The 17,255-nt window shown below is 36.4% G+C and overlaps 1 protein-coding gene across 2 annotated transcripts in view; it reads left to right on the top strand.

The window, feature by feature from the left end:
• Positions 1-17,255, top strand: part of LOC306864751 (catenin delta-2-like) — a gene marked incomplete at its 5' end in the record, with an annotated part of 278,601 nt that extends 261,346 nt beyond the window's left edge. For both annotated transcript variants that reach the window (XM_079408959.1, XM_079408960.1), the window contains 3 exons: positions 6,207-6,338; positions 7,054-7,130; positions 15,445-17,255. In XM_079408959.1, coding sequence (XP_079265085.1) covers positions 6,207-6,338; positions 7,054-7,130; positions 15,445-15,705 — 470 coding nt within the window. In that variant the 3' untranslated portion in view covers positions 15,706-17,255. The remainder of the gene's footprint in view (positions 1-6,206; positions 6,339-7,053; positions 7,131-15,444) is intronic.

Here is a 17,255-nt window from a genome sequence, read left to right as displayed (position 1 = left end):
ACTCAATTAACATTTCCTAAGATACATGTGAGCTCAATGCCAAAATAATACAGCAAAATTGGCAATACTATGTAATTCATTCACTTCACAACTCTGCAATTATTTCTAATACCACAACCTTGCCATTTAGTTGCAGAATTAGAGATGTGTATTCACTGTGCAGAAAGATACTTATTTGTATACTCATTATTACCAAGTTCTGGCAATTTTTCTGAAACCGCTTTTTAAAAAAAGAACAAACAAGCATAGCACGAGTTTAATGGATTTTTTATTTCAAATTGAAGTAGCAAAAAGTGGTGCAACGCTGGCGTATCAAATTTAAGGTAATACATTTATTTATTTAGTATTTCAATTTTAAGATTTCAAAAATTTAAAAAATAAAATTAAAATTATTTTTTTTGCAATTATTTCAACTTGTTTAATATGCCATTGCTAAGAGCTACTCAGCTACTAGACACAATCATATCATGATTTGATATAATGATATTTTATGATATATTTTTGCTATAAATTACCTTTTATTTTTTTTATGATTCGCTGAATTAAATATTTTACAAATGAAAGGTACCTATTTTCTTGCTTTATTACTTTCTTGATGGACTCATACCAGCGTAAGATTATTCATAACAAATGCATAAATCTGGCTGAAGTGCAAACACAGCTTCACTTATATGTAACACTTGCATAAAAAAATAAAAGCATAACCATAATAGATTATGAATATGATTGGATGAGCCACATTTGGCACCAATGTAAAATTAGCTGATATAACCTGCAGCACCTGCACACAGTCTAATTCTGTATTAATGCACTAAGTTTTGCTATGTTACTTGGCAACCGTAAACGTATAGTTAGAGCAGACACCAGCAGAGCGTTGTGACGCATCAAAAGTGAATCACTCCCATTATAATCAACGGATACACTGGAAGCACTCATCTTTGAATTTGCATCATGAAAGCGTTCATCACACAGTTTGCAGAGTAGACTATGGATTTGTGCTTGGTGCATGTGTGAATATATTTATTTAGAATGATTAAGTAGATAAATTCAACTAAAAAAGCCATGCAAAATGCCTTAGAGTGTAAATCTTTTCATTTAAAAATGACTGAGCATCGCTGATCTTTTTCCTCATTTATATTAATATCAGAAGACCTCACATTAAAATTACACAGATCAATGTTTCTAAGGCAGTTGCTCAGTTAAGTTGGAGCTCTGCCTGGTCAGTACATCCACATTAAGGATTTTGGCATGAACTTCAATGCAGAGTTGACACGTTTTTGAGCTCTTTGTTCATTTTAATAAAGTACAATTGAGTTCATTACTGGTGTTTAAAGGAGTAGTTTACCCAAAAATTACAATTTAGTCACCTTTTGGCCATGCAAGATGTAGTTGAGTTTGTTTCTTTATCAGGACAGAAATGGAGAAATTTAGCATTACATTACTTGCTCACTAATGGATCCTCTGCAGTGAATGGGTGCCGTCAGAATAAGAGAACAAACAGCTGATAAAAACGTCACAGAAATCTACAAGTAATCCACATGACTCCAGTCCATCAGTTAACATCTTGTGAAGCCAAACTCTGTCCTTTTAAAAAAAACATCAAGGGATTTTAACTTTGTACCATCACTTCTGGTAAAAGTGCCAGTCCATAAACCCTTACAATGCTTGTTTTTACAGTGAAACATGTCATCCCCTCTTGTCCTCTCACATCAAAATCCACAGACATATTTGATTAGAACTGTTTGAGACTGCCTTTGTGCAGATTCAGACAAGATGGCTTTTTCACTGGAGAAAGCAATATTATGGACAGAGGACTCATATTTTAACCAAAGCAATGATTTTAATTTCAAGTTTTAATGATTGATTTTTTTCTTAAAATCATGCAGCTTTTTCACTTTGCAAGACGTTAATGACTGGACTGGACTGGAGTGGAGTGGTGTGGATTACTTTTAGATTATTGTGATGTTTTTATCAGCTGTTTGAACTGACGTTCTGATGGCACCCATTCACTGCAGAGGATCCATTGGTGAGCAAGAGATATAATGCTAAAATTCTCTAAAACTGTTCTGATGAACAAACAAGCTCATCTACATCTTGGATGCCCTGAGGGTGAGTACATTTTCAGCAATTTTCATTTTTTGGTGAACTATTCCTTAGAAATATCAAATACACGTTGTGTCTTTAATGACCCAGAAGTGTGAGGAAGCAATCTGTAGATCACTTCAAATACAACTTATGATGTGACTAAGACTGAACTGTTTGCCCTGACTAAAACAGCATTTTACTGTCACAATTTAACATTTTTAGTTGGCCTTCACACCTGAGTTTTTAAAGACATACTGATTGCTAATTTCTTTTTTTAACCTTTATAACATAGTTGTTCAAATTCACAAAAAAAAAAATTCACCAATAAATGGTTAATGTCATCAAATTTCTTAGGAATTTACTTTCATTCACATGAAATTTATTGACAATAATGGCTGTTGTGTGTATTAGCTTGTATATCAGGACATATTTCTCACAGAATCAAGTCTTTTCAGTGCTGTAGGCAAGGAGATACACACAAGTTTAGCAATAGTTGAGTGTTCCTCTCCTGATACCATTGGAGATCAGACACAAAAGCCTTTTTGCCAAATCCCGGCTAAATCACGAAGATCTGCTGTGTAGCACATCTCTTCACAATATCAATTTTTCCTACGTGTCCTTCAAAAAATAGTGTTTTCATTTTCTACCATTAAGGTCATCAACTGTTCGGTAGAGTTGCAGCTTTACCTCAAGAAAATCAAATCACAAAGCACTGTACACTGTGTTAAATGCATCAGCAGTGATTTTCTGCGAAACTGCTTTGTTTCTGAGAATCTGTATTCGTGAGGTTTATGGAAACATGACAGGAGCCTTTGAGAGTCTCATTGCTTGTTGACTCCATAACTGCCGGAGCTCCTCGATATTTAAGACCGATAATCTGTTATGTGCATATTTTTGCAAAATGATGCATTGTTGAGGAGCAATGATTAGATTAGGAGTCATATCGAGGCAGTTTAGAGGAGAGTAAAGCACTTGCAGTTATAATCTGATTATGGGTTTGAAATAATTAGCATGCTAATGTTTCTCTTGGCCATTGTGGGTAGAGTGGTGCTCAAAGCTATTATGTGTTTTATTGGAGTGTGTGTGTAAAAAAGAGTGTGTGTATATGTTTCGTGGTCAGGGCTAATCAGTAATAGGTGTTTGTGCGAGCGTGTTTGTGTGTGTGTGCGTGGGTGGGTGTGTCTAAATCCTTCTATGCTGGCCAAAGAGGTCTTCCGTGCCCGTGAGCCCTCGGGTAGCTGTGTGCTTTCGAGATAGTGCCGCTGCCCACTATCCAGGGATCCAGGCTCGATCAGACCATGCTGTAGGAGGGCCAGAGGGGGAGTGGCGCTGATCCGGTTAGAGCATTGAGGCTGGAAGGGATTTTTAGGCACAGAGGAAAGACTCTCTCCTGATCTCTATGACCTTCATACAGCTGTTTTGAAGTGGCTAGGACAAAATACAGAGACAGACCTCACATTAAAAAAGAGGGAGAAATCAGGTCTGACAGCATGCTTATAGGCCTACATGAAGTGATACAGTTTAGATCTGTTCTTGAAGATCTACCTTTCTGCAAAATTCAGCTCCAACCCTGATCAAACACAACCAGCTAATTGAGATATTCAGGAGCACTTGATAATTATAGACGGGTGTGTTGGATCAGGGTTGGAACTGATTTCTGCAGGTAAGTAGATCTCCAGGACCAGGTTTGGGCACCCCTGGTTTAGATAATTCAAGAAATCTGCTTTTATAATAATTCTGCATGAATGGAGAAGGACTTGTGCTGTATTGTAATTAACTTTTGCACATTACTAGCATTTCCAAAGTCGCAAAACATTACTAAATGGAGTTTTCAAGCATTGAGGATGATTTTGTTGTCCTCTTGCTTCTTAAAAAAAGAAAAAGAAAGCAAATATTGGGTCCATCCAATCCTGAGATATAGAGAGGACAGAGAATTTCCCCTATTTATTAGGGAGCAGCAGGATTATCACGGGCGATTCAAAATTTACTTCAGTATGTCAGTGGCTCAGTTTGATGCTTTGCTAGTGATACTAGAGCCACATATTTAAAAGAAGACCACCAATTTATGTAAACTCATTGTGCAAGGATCTATATATAGTGTTTTGTGCTGCGAGACGAAGTGGATGAATTTGACGATCACCATTCTGGATTTCGGCTTTCGCTTGTACGGTGGCTCAAAACACCTCTCAAAATGCTTGCCATGGTTGCAAAAAATGCAAAAAATCGAACCCAATCCGAATTTTTTAATGACGGACGAACATTTTGGACAAAATTTTCAAACTCAGTGTGCAATGACCTTGAGTCTGTTAAAAAATAAATACAACCTCATGTTATGCCAATCATGTTTACACACTCCCTCCAAAATTTTAAGTCCGTCATAAGAAAATTCATATCAGGTTCGATTTTTTTTTTTTAATTTTTGCGTTTTTCACGATGCTGCTTTTTAGTAACCTTTAGACCTTGTTTATCTTGTTCTGGTGTGTTTGATTAGGGTTGGAGCTGAAGTCTGCAAAACTGGGGCTCACCAGCATATAGAAGCTTTCTAACAATAACACAGAACACTGCTTATCAGCGCCATAGCCAGTGCTGGGTATATTTGTTACAAATTGTAATCTAAATGACATTAAAAAGTGTAGTCAGGAATGTTATCAAGATTACTCATTTTAAGTAATGTATTCTGACTACTTTTGGATTACTTTTAGATTACATTTGACATAATACTTTTTTGTGATCCAGAATTGAGGCCGATGCAGTGACCCTGGAGCACAAAACCAGTCTTAAGTTGCTGGGGTATATTTATAGCAATAGCCAAAGATACATTGTATGGGTCAAAATAATTGATTTTCCTTTTATGCCAAAAATCATTATGACATTAAGTAAAGATCATGTTCCATGAAGATATTTTGTAAATTTCCTACTGTAAATATATCAAAACTCCTAACATCTTTCCAATGTGTATAAATCTCAATTTGAATTTAGTTTTGTGGTCCAGGGTCACATACACATCTGGATGCATAGCCAATGATACAACACATTAAAGATGCATATGAAGCAACTTCTGATGCGATATGATATGATTCACCCCTATTATGATGCAGTGCGATCTGATTTCGATTCGATTCAACACAGTGCGATTCAATGCAATATGATTCAATGGAAAAAAATATAATGCTATGCAATTCAGTATTGTACAGATAATTCGCTTTATTTCTTTGGTTCAGGCAGACAGCCATGTTAATCTATATTCTAAGTGACTCTCAGGACATGCCTCGGTCTCCGTGGTGTTGAAATACGCCATATTCAAATAGCAGCAGTGATGACAGAATGCACTTGAGAAACAGTTTAGAGTGGAGAAATCAATCTATATATAAAATATTGGACACAAATTATTGGTCACTTTCTAAATAATAAAAGTATAGTGCAGCTACTAATAATTATATATAAATAAATTGGTTTTACGTATACAAATATGTTAGAAACGATGCATCTTGATACAAATTTGTGTGAATTGGTGAATCATACCATACCTTTTATTTATAGATTTAAATGTTAAATTGAGATTAAATGCAAGTAGTTACTACCCAGCACTGACCATAGAAACCACCCATAACCCCTAATATTCCCTCTGGTCTTATTACTTCCATAGAGGTGGTGTTTGTCACACGGTAACTTTTCTGTCATGACTTCATGCTTTTTTTCCAAAAGATGGCTCTTCAAGGACAAATATGGTATTCTTTGTGTGATTTCTTGTTTTGATGACTTGGTGGAGCTGGGTAGATTGGAGCTGGCTGTTACAGGACCTGTTGGAAACATCCTTCATGCTGTCATGCTAAACAGCACTAATGATGAATAATGATGCACATCTCTGCATGTCCAGCCTCGTACAGGCAGAAAATGATAAACAAAGACCATAAGAAAGGGAGAGAGAAACTTGGACAAAATAAAAAGAAATTGAAAAAAGAGCAATGAACTAAAAAGTCAAAGTTGGTTACACCGACATAAAGATGGCAGACAGAACAATATCTTTAAAAAAAAATGAGAAAAAGCTACAAAGTGTCAAATCAGGCCAGTGTGTCTCCAGATGCTCAGTAAGAAGGTTTGTGTGATGATTTGAATTGCAGCCAGCGCCCCCGCCTCACCCAGAGAGATGATCAGCCTCAAGGACAGGAAGAGCGACTACGACTCCACTGGAACCAATGCCAGTTACCATGGAAACAAAGGAGAGCACACTTCCAGACAAGAGACAATGGCAGGTAGGTCTAACTTCAGCAGGAGGAGGAAGATCAGAGTTGTATTTGAAGCACTTAACAGCAAATAAACTAGATGTCCACTTACAGAACAGTTTTCAGAACTTGAATATTTACAATAATTTTGCTAAAATTAAAAATAAGGCAACATAGGGAACACAGTGATTTTATATCCATGACTTAGAATATATGTATTAATATATATAATATTTTGTGTTTATTGGTATATTGGTCCATATAAATTATATTGATGTTGATATATAGTTATATAATGAAAATATATTAATATTTGAATTGTATGCATTTATTGATAATATTAATATGTATTAATTTGCTATGTATTATTAATTCAATGTATTGTGTATCAAAATGTCATAATATACAAATCCAAATTTGTTTGATGCTGAAATGTTGTATTTTAATATATGTGAGAAAAAAAACCAACAAGAACACTGTCTGGGTTTGAACTCTTGGCCGGCCACATGTAAGTGTTATTAGGATGAAGTGTGTTTACGCTCCATCAAGCTTTATCCCTGACTCACATTTGGTTGAAATAAAGCCCAGAGTTCCTTGCTACAGCCCAGCCAGAGTATCTTATAAAAGGATGGATTTGTTTCTCTCTCAATAAGTACAATTTCCAGAGTTTTTCATAGTTGTTTAATGCTTGATTTATTTTTAAAAACATTCTCTGCACATTCACACTCTGGCTTTCATCCTGCAGTTCAAACCTCCTGTGGAACATCCACATTGTTCCGCAACTCGTACGAGACTTCAAATGACGAGATCAAACACAACCAGGTGAGCAATGAATCAGCCTGAGATGTCTCAACTAACCAGGGTTAAACAGGGACTGCAGTTCCAAGGCTGCATGAAAAATATGTCTCCAATTGTGGAAATCCTGACGAAAATCAGACACCATTTATGTTTACTACAACTGTTATGCGGCTATGTTGGGATAAGTCATTAGTGAATGTTTTCAACACAAGGCAGCTGTCTATCTACCAATCCAGAACTGTGTTGGCAAACAAAAGGCTGAAGATCTATTCGTTCTTGCATAGACCTGTCAGACTTTGAGAGCTGTCATGCTATGCTAATGAAATGCAACTACAGTATATGTTTCCAAGTGCTAGGCACTTTGGCCATATAGAAAATATATTACTTCTACTTGACAAGGTTCATCATGGTAAATTTTCAGATTTCATAAGGATAAAGTTTGCCAGATGTCTCTGGCACACTTCCGAACCACACCGTATGTTGAGTCAGTCGACAGAAATGCTTTCCCAGACGAGCAGCTGCGAGGAGGCTGGGTACTGATAAGCCTGGCTTCCACATGGATCTTTCCTTTCTGTAGCTGGAGAGCATTCAACTCTGAATCTTTTTCAATTAGTAACATCTCATTTTCTGCTTCAAATGTCTCTGTTATCGAAAGCAGCTCCGAATGGACAGAATAATGTGAATTTAAAGGGTTAGATCACTTAGATTACTCACCTCATGTTGTTCCAAACTCACCTGGCTTGCTTGCTCAAAAGGAGATGTTAGGCAGGATGTCTGCGTATGAAAAATATTCAGTCTTTGTTTTCATGAAGTATTAAATGGGTCATGAAATGCAGTTTCAGATTTTTGTATTATGTTTCTCAAGGTTAGCTTCTAAAGTTTGCAACGTTTTTTTTTGCACCAAAAAAATAATCATTTTCCATCCTCATTGCACTCTCTGTGAAAAACTCTCAATTTCAAGGGGCGTTACCTCTCGCAGATACAGATGTAAATGCCCACTGCTGCGATTGGCTTAATTCACTGCACCATATCCATAATAAAAAACAATCTGGTGGGGGGTCAGAATTCAGAACAACACCAGCGGCATGTTTAGAATAATTCATAAAACAGTCCGTTGTGAAATGTGAAGAATAAATGAAAACTTTATCTCTCAGTCTCTCAGGCACATCATTAAAAATAAACTGAAGTCATGCATTTCTAAAGCTCAGATCTTTAGGAGGCTATACAAGGGAAGTGCAGTTTCTTTACATCCACTGACAGAACAACGTCTGAGTCTGACAGTCTTACTCCTCGGATTTCTTATGATGATGATGCATATTAAGGGGCGTCTCAAGGAGAATTGTGACATCATGATTTTCCACATTTCAAATCTGAGCTTTTCAGAAGGCTATAGAATAATTCATGGTTTAAACTGGTGAGTTAGTTTTGAATTTTGATTCTGGCTATATTTTGATTCTTCGTTTCATGACACCTTTAAGTGTTCTTTGCGAAGACATTTTGCTATTATTTATTTATTTAACTTTTTTTACACTAGATGTGTGTGTATATATATATATCTATACAGTGCCCTCCATAAGTATTGGAACAGTAAAGACAAAATTGCTTTGTTGGCTGTGGAGTCAAGACATTTGCAAATATGATTAAAAGATGGATATGAGACAAAACTACAGAAGTTTAAACACATACATATTTTACCAAATAAATAGAACAGCACTTTTAGAGTTCATCCCACTCATTGATGTGAGCATAAGTATATGGGACAGCTGAACATAAGGCAGATATAAAAGATTAAAAGCTATTATTTAGTTGCAGATCCCTTGCACACAATCACAGCAGTGAGTCTGTGACCCATAGACATCACCAGACTCTTGGTCTCATCCTTTGAAATACTGTTCCCAGCCTTTAATGCAGATAGTGCATCAGGTCATTGTCCTGATGCACTATCAAGCACTTCCCAATGAATCTGGTGGCATGTTCGTGAATATTGGTAGGTAAGATGGTTTTGTACCCTTCCAAATTCATTCTGCTACTGTCATCATATTAAGCCATCAGTAAATTTGAGAGGGCCTGTTCCAGAAGCAGCTATGCATGCCCATGCCACGACACCACCTCCACCATGCTTTACAGATGAGGCTGTATGCTTGGGATCACTGCAGTTCCCTTTTTTTCTCCACATTTTTGCTTTCCCATCACTTAGATAAAGGTTCATCTTTGTCTCATCGGTCCATAAACACAGTTCCAAAACTCTTCTGGCTCACCTTTGTGCTTTTTTGCAAACTCTAATCTTGCCTTTCTATTTTTGGAGCTGGTCAGAGGTTTGTATCTTGCTGTGTAGCATCTGTAATTCTGTGTCAAAGTCTCCTGAGTACAGTAGATTGTCAGCTTTCTGGAAGTTGTTGGTGATTTTACAGACACGTCTTTTAGGGTTCATTTTCACAGCTTTTATGATTTGTCTGTCATGAACTGCTGTTGTTTTCTCAGCCGATCAGGTAGTTGTTGGTTGCTGGTGGTTTCCAAACTCTTGATTTCTCCATGCCCTTTGTTTTTGCTATAGCTCTAATTGACTTCCTCCTTTCTTTTAGCATCCAAATTGCTTGCTTTTCTCTCAAAGTCAGCTCCCTCGTCTTCATCCTGGTTTGTGTGTGTCTTCATCGAATGCAAGATTCAGAATACAGAAATAATGTATATAACTGATACGACACATTCCCTGCTTTTAATATCTGAAGAATTAATGCAACAGGACACAGCTGATCACTTAGAAAGACCTGTGAGGCAACTGTCTCAATACTTATGCTCACATCAAATAGAGGGATGGAACTCTAAAAGTGCTGAACTTCTTAGCCGGTAAAACACGAATGTGTTAAATCACCCAATAATAAAATGTGACATTCTGTAGTTTTGTCTTATATTCATCTTTTAATCATATTTGTAAATGTCTTGACTCCACAGCCAACAGAGCAATTTTGTCTTTACTGCTCCAGTACTTTTGGAGGGCACTGTATATATCTATATATATATATATATATATATATATATACACACACACTCATACACACACATATACACACACATATACACGTATATAAATATATGAGGGGCCGTACAAGCCATAATTCATTCTGGTGCTCTCACACACTTACATTCTCCTTTCACATTCATATATTTCTATTCTCACACACACTTATATTCTCTTTTCACATACATATATTTCTACTTTCACACACTTTCTCCTTTCACATTCATATATTTCTATTCTCACACACACTTATATTCTCTTTTCACATACATATATTTCTACTTTCACACACTTACATTCTCCTTTCACATTCATACATTTTTACTCTCATAGTCATACATTTAATATTATAAAAAATAAATGTAAGAAAAAAATGCATGTATGTCTAAAGAAAATATGTATATGTAAGAGAAGAATATATGTATGTGTGAGAGAGTATAGTGGAAACGGAAGGCAGGTTATGCGCAGCCTCAGCTGTGTTGCCAGAGACACTTACTATAAGCGTCTATGGATTTTTTCCACTATGTGACAATTTAGGAAGTGAATAAAGTGGGAGGTGGCAGAATCATGTTAGGGTCAGCTATATTTTTTTGTTATTTCCATTACTCAAGATTTGGACTCATTGCGGATTTCTTTTTAGATAGTTTTGTTTATTTTTCGTAGCAATATCTGGCAACTCTGCATCTCTGGCATTTAAACTCAAACGTGTCTACACCGGACGCAATATAGTTGTATAATAAAGTTGTCTGATTGAATTTTTTAGTCTCAAGCATTCAAAAATCACACAAAAGAAAATTGAGCAGTTGGTGGCCAAAAATGTAAGATTAAGTGGATATTTGAATAAGCCTAAATGTTTGGTCAGTATTAAATTACTTGATCATTCTGTAATGTATCACCAGGCCTTTGGCTTCCTTTACAGGCATTTGTTAAAAATGTTATGTAAATATCTAAATTGTTTATTTTGCATTAAATTATGTATTTTAACAATGTTTTTCAATGAAACCATAGGTAACACTTTATTTCGATAGTCCACTTTAGACATTCTACTAACAGTAAGTAACTTTGCAACTACATGTCAACTAGCAGTCATTAGAGTATTAGTAGACTGTCTGTTTAATATCTTCTAACATTTTATTTTTATGGGTCCACAACATACAATATACTAACTATCAGAAACTTTGCAAGTATATGTCACCTTCTTCTACTAACCCTAAACCTACCCTAACAGTCTACTCTGAGAGTTAGTAGATATGTAGTTGCAATTTAATGATAAGTAGTTGACATGTAGTTGACATGTAGTTACAAACTTACTTATAGCTAGTAGCATGTCTAAAGGGGACTATCGAAATAAAGTGTAACCAAACCATATAATTATTAATGAACCAATCATTATTGCCTCATTGTTTTTATATAATGTATTTTAAGTCATTTTAAAGGCTGTTGTTGGCTTAGGTCTGTTTTTATAACCACAAAAAGATATATATTATCTTAATACTTCTTTGTAAATGAGTATTTGAAGTAACAAAACCATGTTTCATTTGTGGTTGCCATCCATGGCTATAAGAACCATGATTTTTGGTTTTATTTGTAGTAAAACCATGAATAGTTTTCGTAAGGGAACATGGAAAGTCAAAGAGAATATTATATGCGTTGTTGGTGGTTAAATTATTAACCATTAAAACACGTTATTAATGTCAACAGCCAAAAACGTTTCACATGATTATGAATGTAGCCTACCTCTTTGGTGATGAGTTTTTAAAAGTAAAAAGTAAAGTCGTGACGTATTGTCAAGTATGGTGACCCATACTCGAAATTGGTGCTCTGCGTTTAACCCATCCAAGTGCACACACAGCAGTGAGTAGTGAACAAATGCACACACACACACACACACACACACACACCGTGAACACACACCCGGAGCAGTGGGCAGCCATGCTGCGGCGCCCGGGGAGCAATTGGGGGTTCGGTGCCTTGCTCAAGGGCACCTCAGTCGTGGTATTGAGGGTGGAGAGAGCGCTGTACATTCACTCCCCCCACCTACAATTCCTGCCAGCCGGGGACTCGAACCCGCAACCTTCGGATGACGAGTCCGACTCTCTAACCATTAGGCCACGACTTCCCCCACGACTTTTTGGCTCAAGGTCTGCATATAAAGTCACACCAGGGGTGTTCAGCTGGGATCAGGACTTGGCTTTCTGCAGACCAGTCAAATTCTTCCACACTGACTGAATCAATCATGTCTTTTTGAACCGTGCCTTATACACAGAGGCACTGTCATGTTAGAATAGAAAAGGGTCCTGTCCAAACTGTTGCTATAACATTAGAAGCACACAATTCCCTAGAATATCATTATATGCTTAAACATTAAGATTTGTACTCATAGAAATTATTAAAGTAGTCAAACATGTTCATTAGAAGGGGGTGACCCAATACTTTTGGCAATATAGTGTATGTGAATGGAGAATGTATGTGTGTGAGAGTAGAAATGTATTTGTGTGAGAGTAGAAATGTATGTATGTGAATGGAGAATGTATGTGTGTGAGAGTAGAAATGTATTTGTATGAGAGTAGAAATGTATTTGTATGAGAGTAGAAATGTATGTATGTGAATGGAGAATGTATGTGTGTGAGAGTAGAAATGTATTTGTGTGAGAGTAGAAATGTATGTATGTGAATGGAGAATGTATGTGTGAGAGAGTAGAAATGTATTTGTATGAGAGTAGAAATGTATGTATGTGAATGGAGAATGTGTGTGTGTGAGAGTAGAAATGCATGTATGTGAATGGAGAATGTATGTGTGTGAGAGTAGAAATGCATGCATGTGTGTGTATATATATATATGTGTGTGTGTGTGTGTGTATATATTTCCTGTCCTAAATCTCCTTATCTCAGGAGACCTCTAAAACCCAGGATAAATTTGAGGGAACATCTGAAATGGATTTAGAACAGAACCTTCAATGTTGTTCCTGACCGGTTTACCATAAATAAAAGTCGCATAATCAACAGTACAAAGCATGTGGCATCTGGAAAGGCTCCAGCACAGACCCTCCCTGAATATAACCGTACAAGCCATAATTCATTCTGGTGCTCTCACACACTTACATTCTCCTTTCACATTCATATATTTCTATTCTCACACACACTTATATTCTCTTTTCATATACATATATTTCTACTTTCACACACTTACATTCTCCTTTCACATTCATACATTCATACATACTGATCGTTTAAAGCAGTAATTCAATGATGGTATCAACAAAGATGATGGTTTTACAACAGACGTCCGAGCTAAGAAAATCACCAGATCTCCATCCGGAGTGACATTCCCATGACCTCCCGTTTCTCCCCAGCAGAGAAACGCGCCTTTTCTTCTTATTAGCAGAACAAAGAAGATCGGACCTTTATGGGTGTTCCGAAAGACATAATAATTGTTGCTGCTACCAAAAGCAACATATAAGATAAGATAAGATATCCCTTTATTCGTCCCACAACGGGGAAATTTCTTTGTTACAGCAGCAAGAAGAAATTGTTCAAATAAAAATAAAAAATAAGGAAAATACAGTGCATAAATACAAGAGAAAAAATAAAAACAGAAACAATAATTGCACTTCCAAACAAACAAATTGCACTAATTTCAACAAGTTGCACAGAGATAATATTGCACAGGTTAAAAAGTCATTATTACCAACATTGCATAGTTTAAAATATTATTATTGCACAGTTCTGTTGCAATTAAATAATGATATAATGAAGATAATGTTGTAGTCTCAAATGATGTTATTGCACAGTTGCTATTACACCCAAAATCTAAGACAAAATACTGGTATTGTAAGATAGTATTGTAATATCAAATGTAAGATATTGTAATTATTATACAATTTCAGATATTATAACATTATATAACAGTATACAACTGTATGGAATATGGAGACTGATTCACCGGGAGCAGCTCTGATTGTACAGTCTAATAGCAGCAGGGAGAAAAGGCCTTCGATATCGCTCCTTCAGACACTTTATTATATATATATAGATAGATAGATAGATAGACAACATATATTGAGGTTATGTTTATTTTATGTCTTTCATATGCTTGGTGTGATTATTTAGAATTTAGGATCGTTTAATCTATGCCTTAACCGCGTAATAGATAAAATTGATATATGTACTTTGGGTATGCAAAATACTTGGTGTTTGATTTTGAATGAAAGCTAGTTGCGTCAGCAATAATTTGGTGTGGATGAAAATGGCCTTTTATCATCATAATGTATGATTACAACACGTATAGAAATCTGCTTTCAATAGTTTCTTCATGTGACAAAATAACTGAGCAGATAATGTATGGATAATGGGTGGATCCCAAATCAGCCCGTTAAAGACAGACGCCTTTTCCTCCCAAATTTGAGATGTGAGACTCTGGACTAGTGTTGCTTTCGTCAACGAAAATTATGACTAAATATCGTCGTCAACAAACCTTTATCACGTGACGAAAACGAGACGAGACGCAACATAAATGCTGGTCATGTGACGATGATGATAATTAAATGTATAATGCAATATTGTTGACGAATAAAAACAAGACTAAATGTGTTTTGCAAAATAAAAACTGCTAAAATGTCTCTTCATTTTCGTTGACCAAAATGAAATGTTACAACGTTATTTCGTCTCGTTTAGTCGCGTTATTATTATTTTGCAGTATTTCTGTTTCCGGTGTCTCACTTCAGGTCGCACTGCGCAGACGCAGGCGATGTCACTTCCTCAAGCCCCACTCGCGGCATTATTTAGAAGATGACAACAAAGTTAAGTCTGACACAGAGAAAGAGACCGATGGTCGGCCACGCAGGGTTCGTCTTTGGGAGATGTTTGTACTTCTAACATGTTTGGTTGGTAAAATAAATGTTGTAAATTCAACTCAGAGCGTCTTCCGTGTCTGGAATGGATGTATTCTTGAGTCTATAAGGTAACAATAATATAATAAGATAACCTTGTTTGAAATGGGTTTGGCTAAAAGAAAATTTTGGTTTCGTCTATACTACTAGGTACTTATACTATATTGACTGGGTTAAATAGAATTGTATTACTAAAAAGAGACTAAAACAAAATTTTCATTGACGAAAACTAGACTAAATGTCATCAGTTTTCGTCGACTAAAACTAGACTAGACTAAAAAGAGTATGAATGTGACTAAAACTAATAAAAACTAAAATGACAGCTTCACACAAAGACTAGACTAAAACTAAAATTAAAACAGGCCGCCAAAAACAACACTACTCTGGATGGTTCTGTTGATCAACTTCACTCACAAATCCTTCTTTCACTTCAGGTCCCAGTGCCGCCCGCACCACAGGAGCCCCCGCGCAAGGACTACGAGCCGTACCCCATCTATCAAAACTCCACTAGGAACTTTGAGGAGCCATTTTTTGAGGATCAGGTCCATCGCCCCCCTCCTGCCACCGATCTGAATATGCACCTGGGACTCAAGTCCACCGGGAATTACGTGGACTTCTACTCTGCCGCCCGGCCCTATAGCGAACTCAACTACGAAACGAGTCACTACCCCGCGTCCCCCGACTCTTGGGTTTAGGACTTCGAGCACGTAGAGGCCGGGAAACTGCATGTGCATGCATATCACAAAACATTTTTCAGCGAGTTTTGTTAGTCTAAGCTGGTTCCATGGCGAATATGAGGGAGTTGAGCAGATAAAAAAGAAAGTGAGAGAGAAAAGAAGGCCTTGACAGAGAAAGAAAGAATGCATGAGATGAGGGAGAGCACATACTTTAAAACAAAGCCAAAGCTTAACCTTTGGAGTAGAAAGTGGGTTTGTATTGAAAGGTATTTGAAAAGTATAGAGGAAAAAAGGGAAATATAGCAGAGGAAGATGTAAGCACAAGAAGTTTGTAAAATGAGCTACGGGAACAGCTTTTCACCATTTTTGAAATGTTCTTTTCATTTATTTGGCGTCGCGGTGGATCAAAAGCTTTTTCTTTACACATTTTCCACACTATTTTTATTTGATCTTTTTTAATTCGATGTAAAGTATTTGGTGTACATTAAAGAGATGCATTACACAAGTGCATTGTGTAAATTACACAGACCACTCGGTTCTTCCCATGGCTTTGGGTATTTGTTTTACAGTACAAGAAAAAGACAAAAAACAAAAAAAGAATCCTCAGAGAGCTGTGTTAACCTTCAGTGTCCCTTCCCCAAAATTACATTAGAAGAACAAGGATGTAAATGCCAGTATCGTTCGTTCTGAAAACGTGAATATGTCTGTGGCAACTAAAACAAAAGCAGATGAAGACCGGAGCATCATTCCACTCTCCTCTCCTCTCCTCGTCGATGAAGTGCTTTCTCACTGCCTACAAAAATAGATGTAGATTTTTGACATACATTCTTTTTTCAACTTCACTTTTTTTCTTTCTTGATGACTCAGTGTGGAATAAAAATAAATGCGGCTATTTATCATCCATATTTGCAGGAAAACTGTCTGTTTTAGACCTTGATCTCAGTTTTCCGTGCTAAGTGACTGTGCCAAATTTTCAAATCTCTTCAATCAGCACTGGAGACATTTTTAAGTTTTTCAGTTAGTTACTTCCTCGATTTGTACCTGCGTTTTTTTGTTCATAAGTGTTTTACTGGAATTAAGCGACATCTAGAAAACACTGGAATACTACCAGGAGGGCAAAACGTAACTTTGCGAGCTTAATTCCCTCCAAAGATGTACAAAAAAACCCTGTCTCTCAATGTTAGTTGAGTGTGTGCTGTATGTTGATCAGTGTTTGCTATGAGAGGCTTTGTTTATGACACGTGGCTTCTTCTGTTTGACTTGACCAGATATGATGAACTGCTACACTGAGATGTTAATAGAGAATGATAAATATATAAATATGAATATAAATATAGATCTATATAATTTTTATGTGCTGATGTCAGTGTCACTGAAAGCAACAAACCAGAAAAGACTTGTACAAAAAAAGAAAAATGATTCTGTTTACCTTCATGTTCTGATTCCAACAGAGAAAAGAGAAAATGAAATGTTGACCTGGTCCCAGTTGTGTTGTTACCAAGCTATTAAAATAATCACGCTGGATTTGGATGATGTTCTGATGTCAGGACAATAAATTACTCTTTGCG

The sequence above is a fragment of the Barbus barbus genome (assembly GCF_936440315.1).
Source record: "Barbus barbus genome assembly, chromosome: 46".
Taxonomy (NCBI): Eukaryota; Metazoa; Chordata; class Actinopteri; order Cypriniformes; family Cyprinidae; genus Barbus; species Barbus barbus.
The sequence above is the reverse complement of the archived record's forward strand: the minus strand, read 5'-3'. Positions and strand labels throughout refer to the sequence as shown.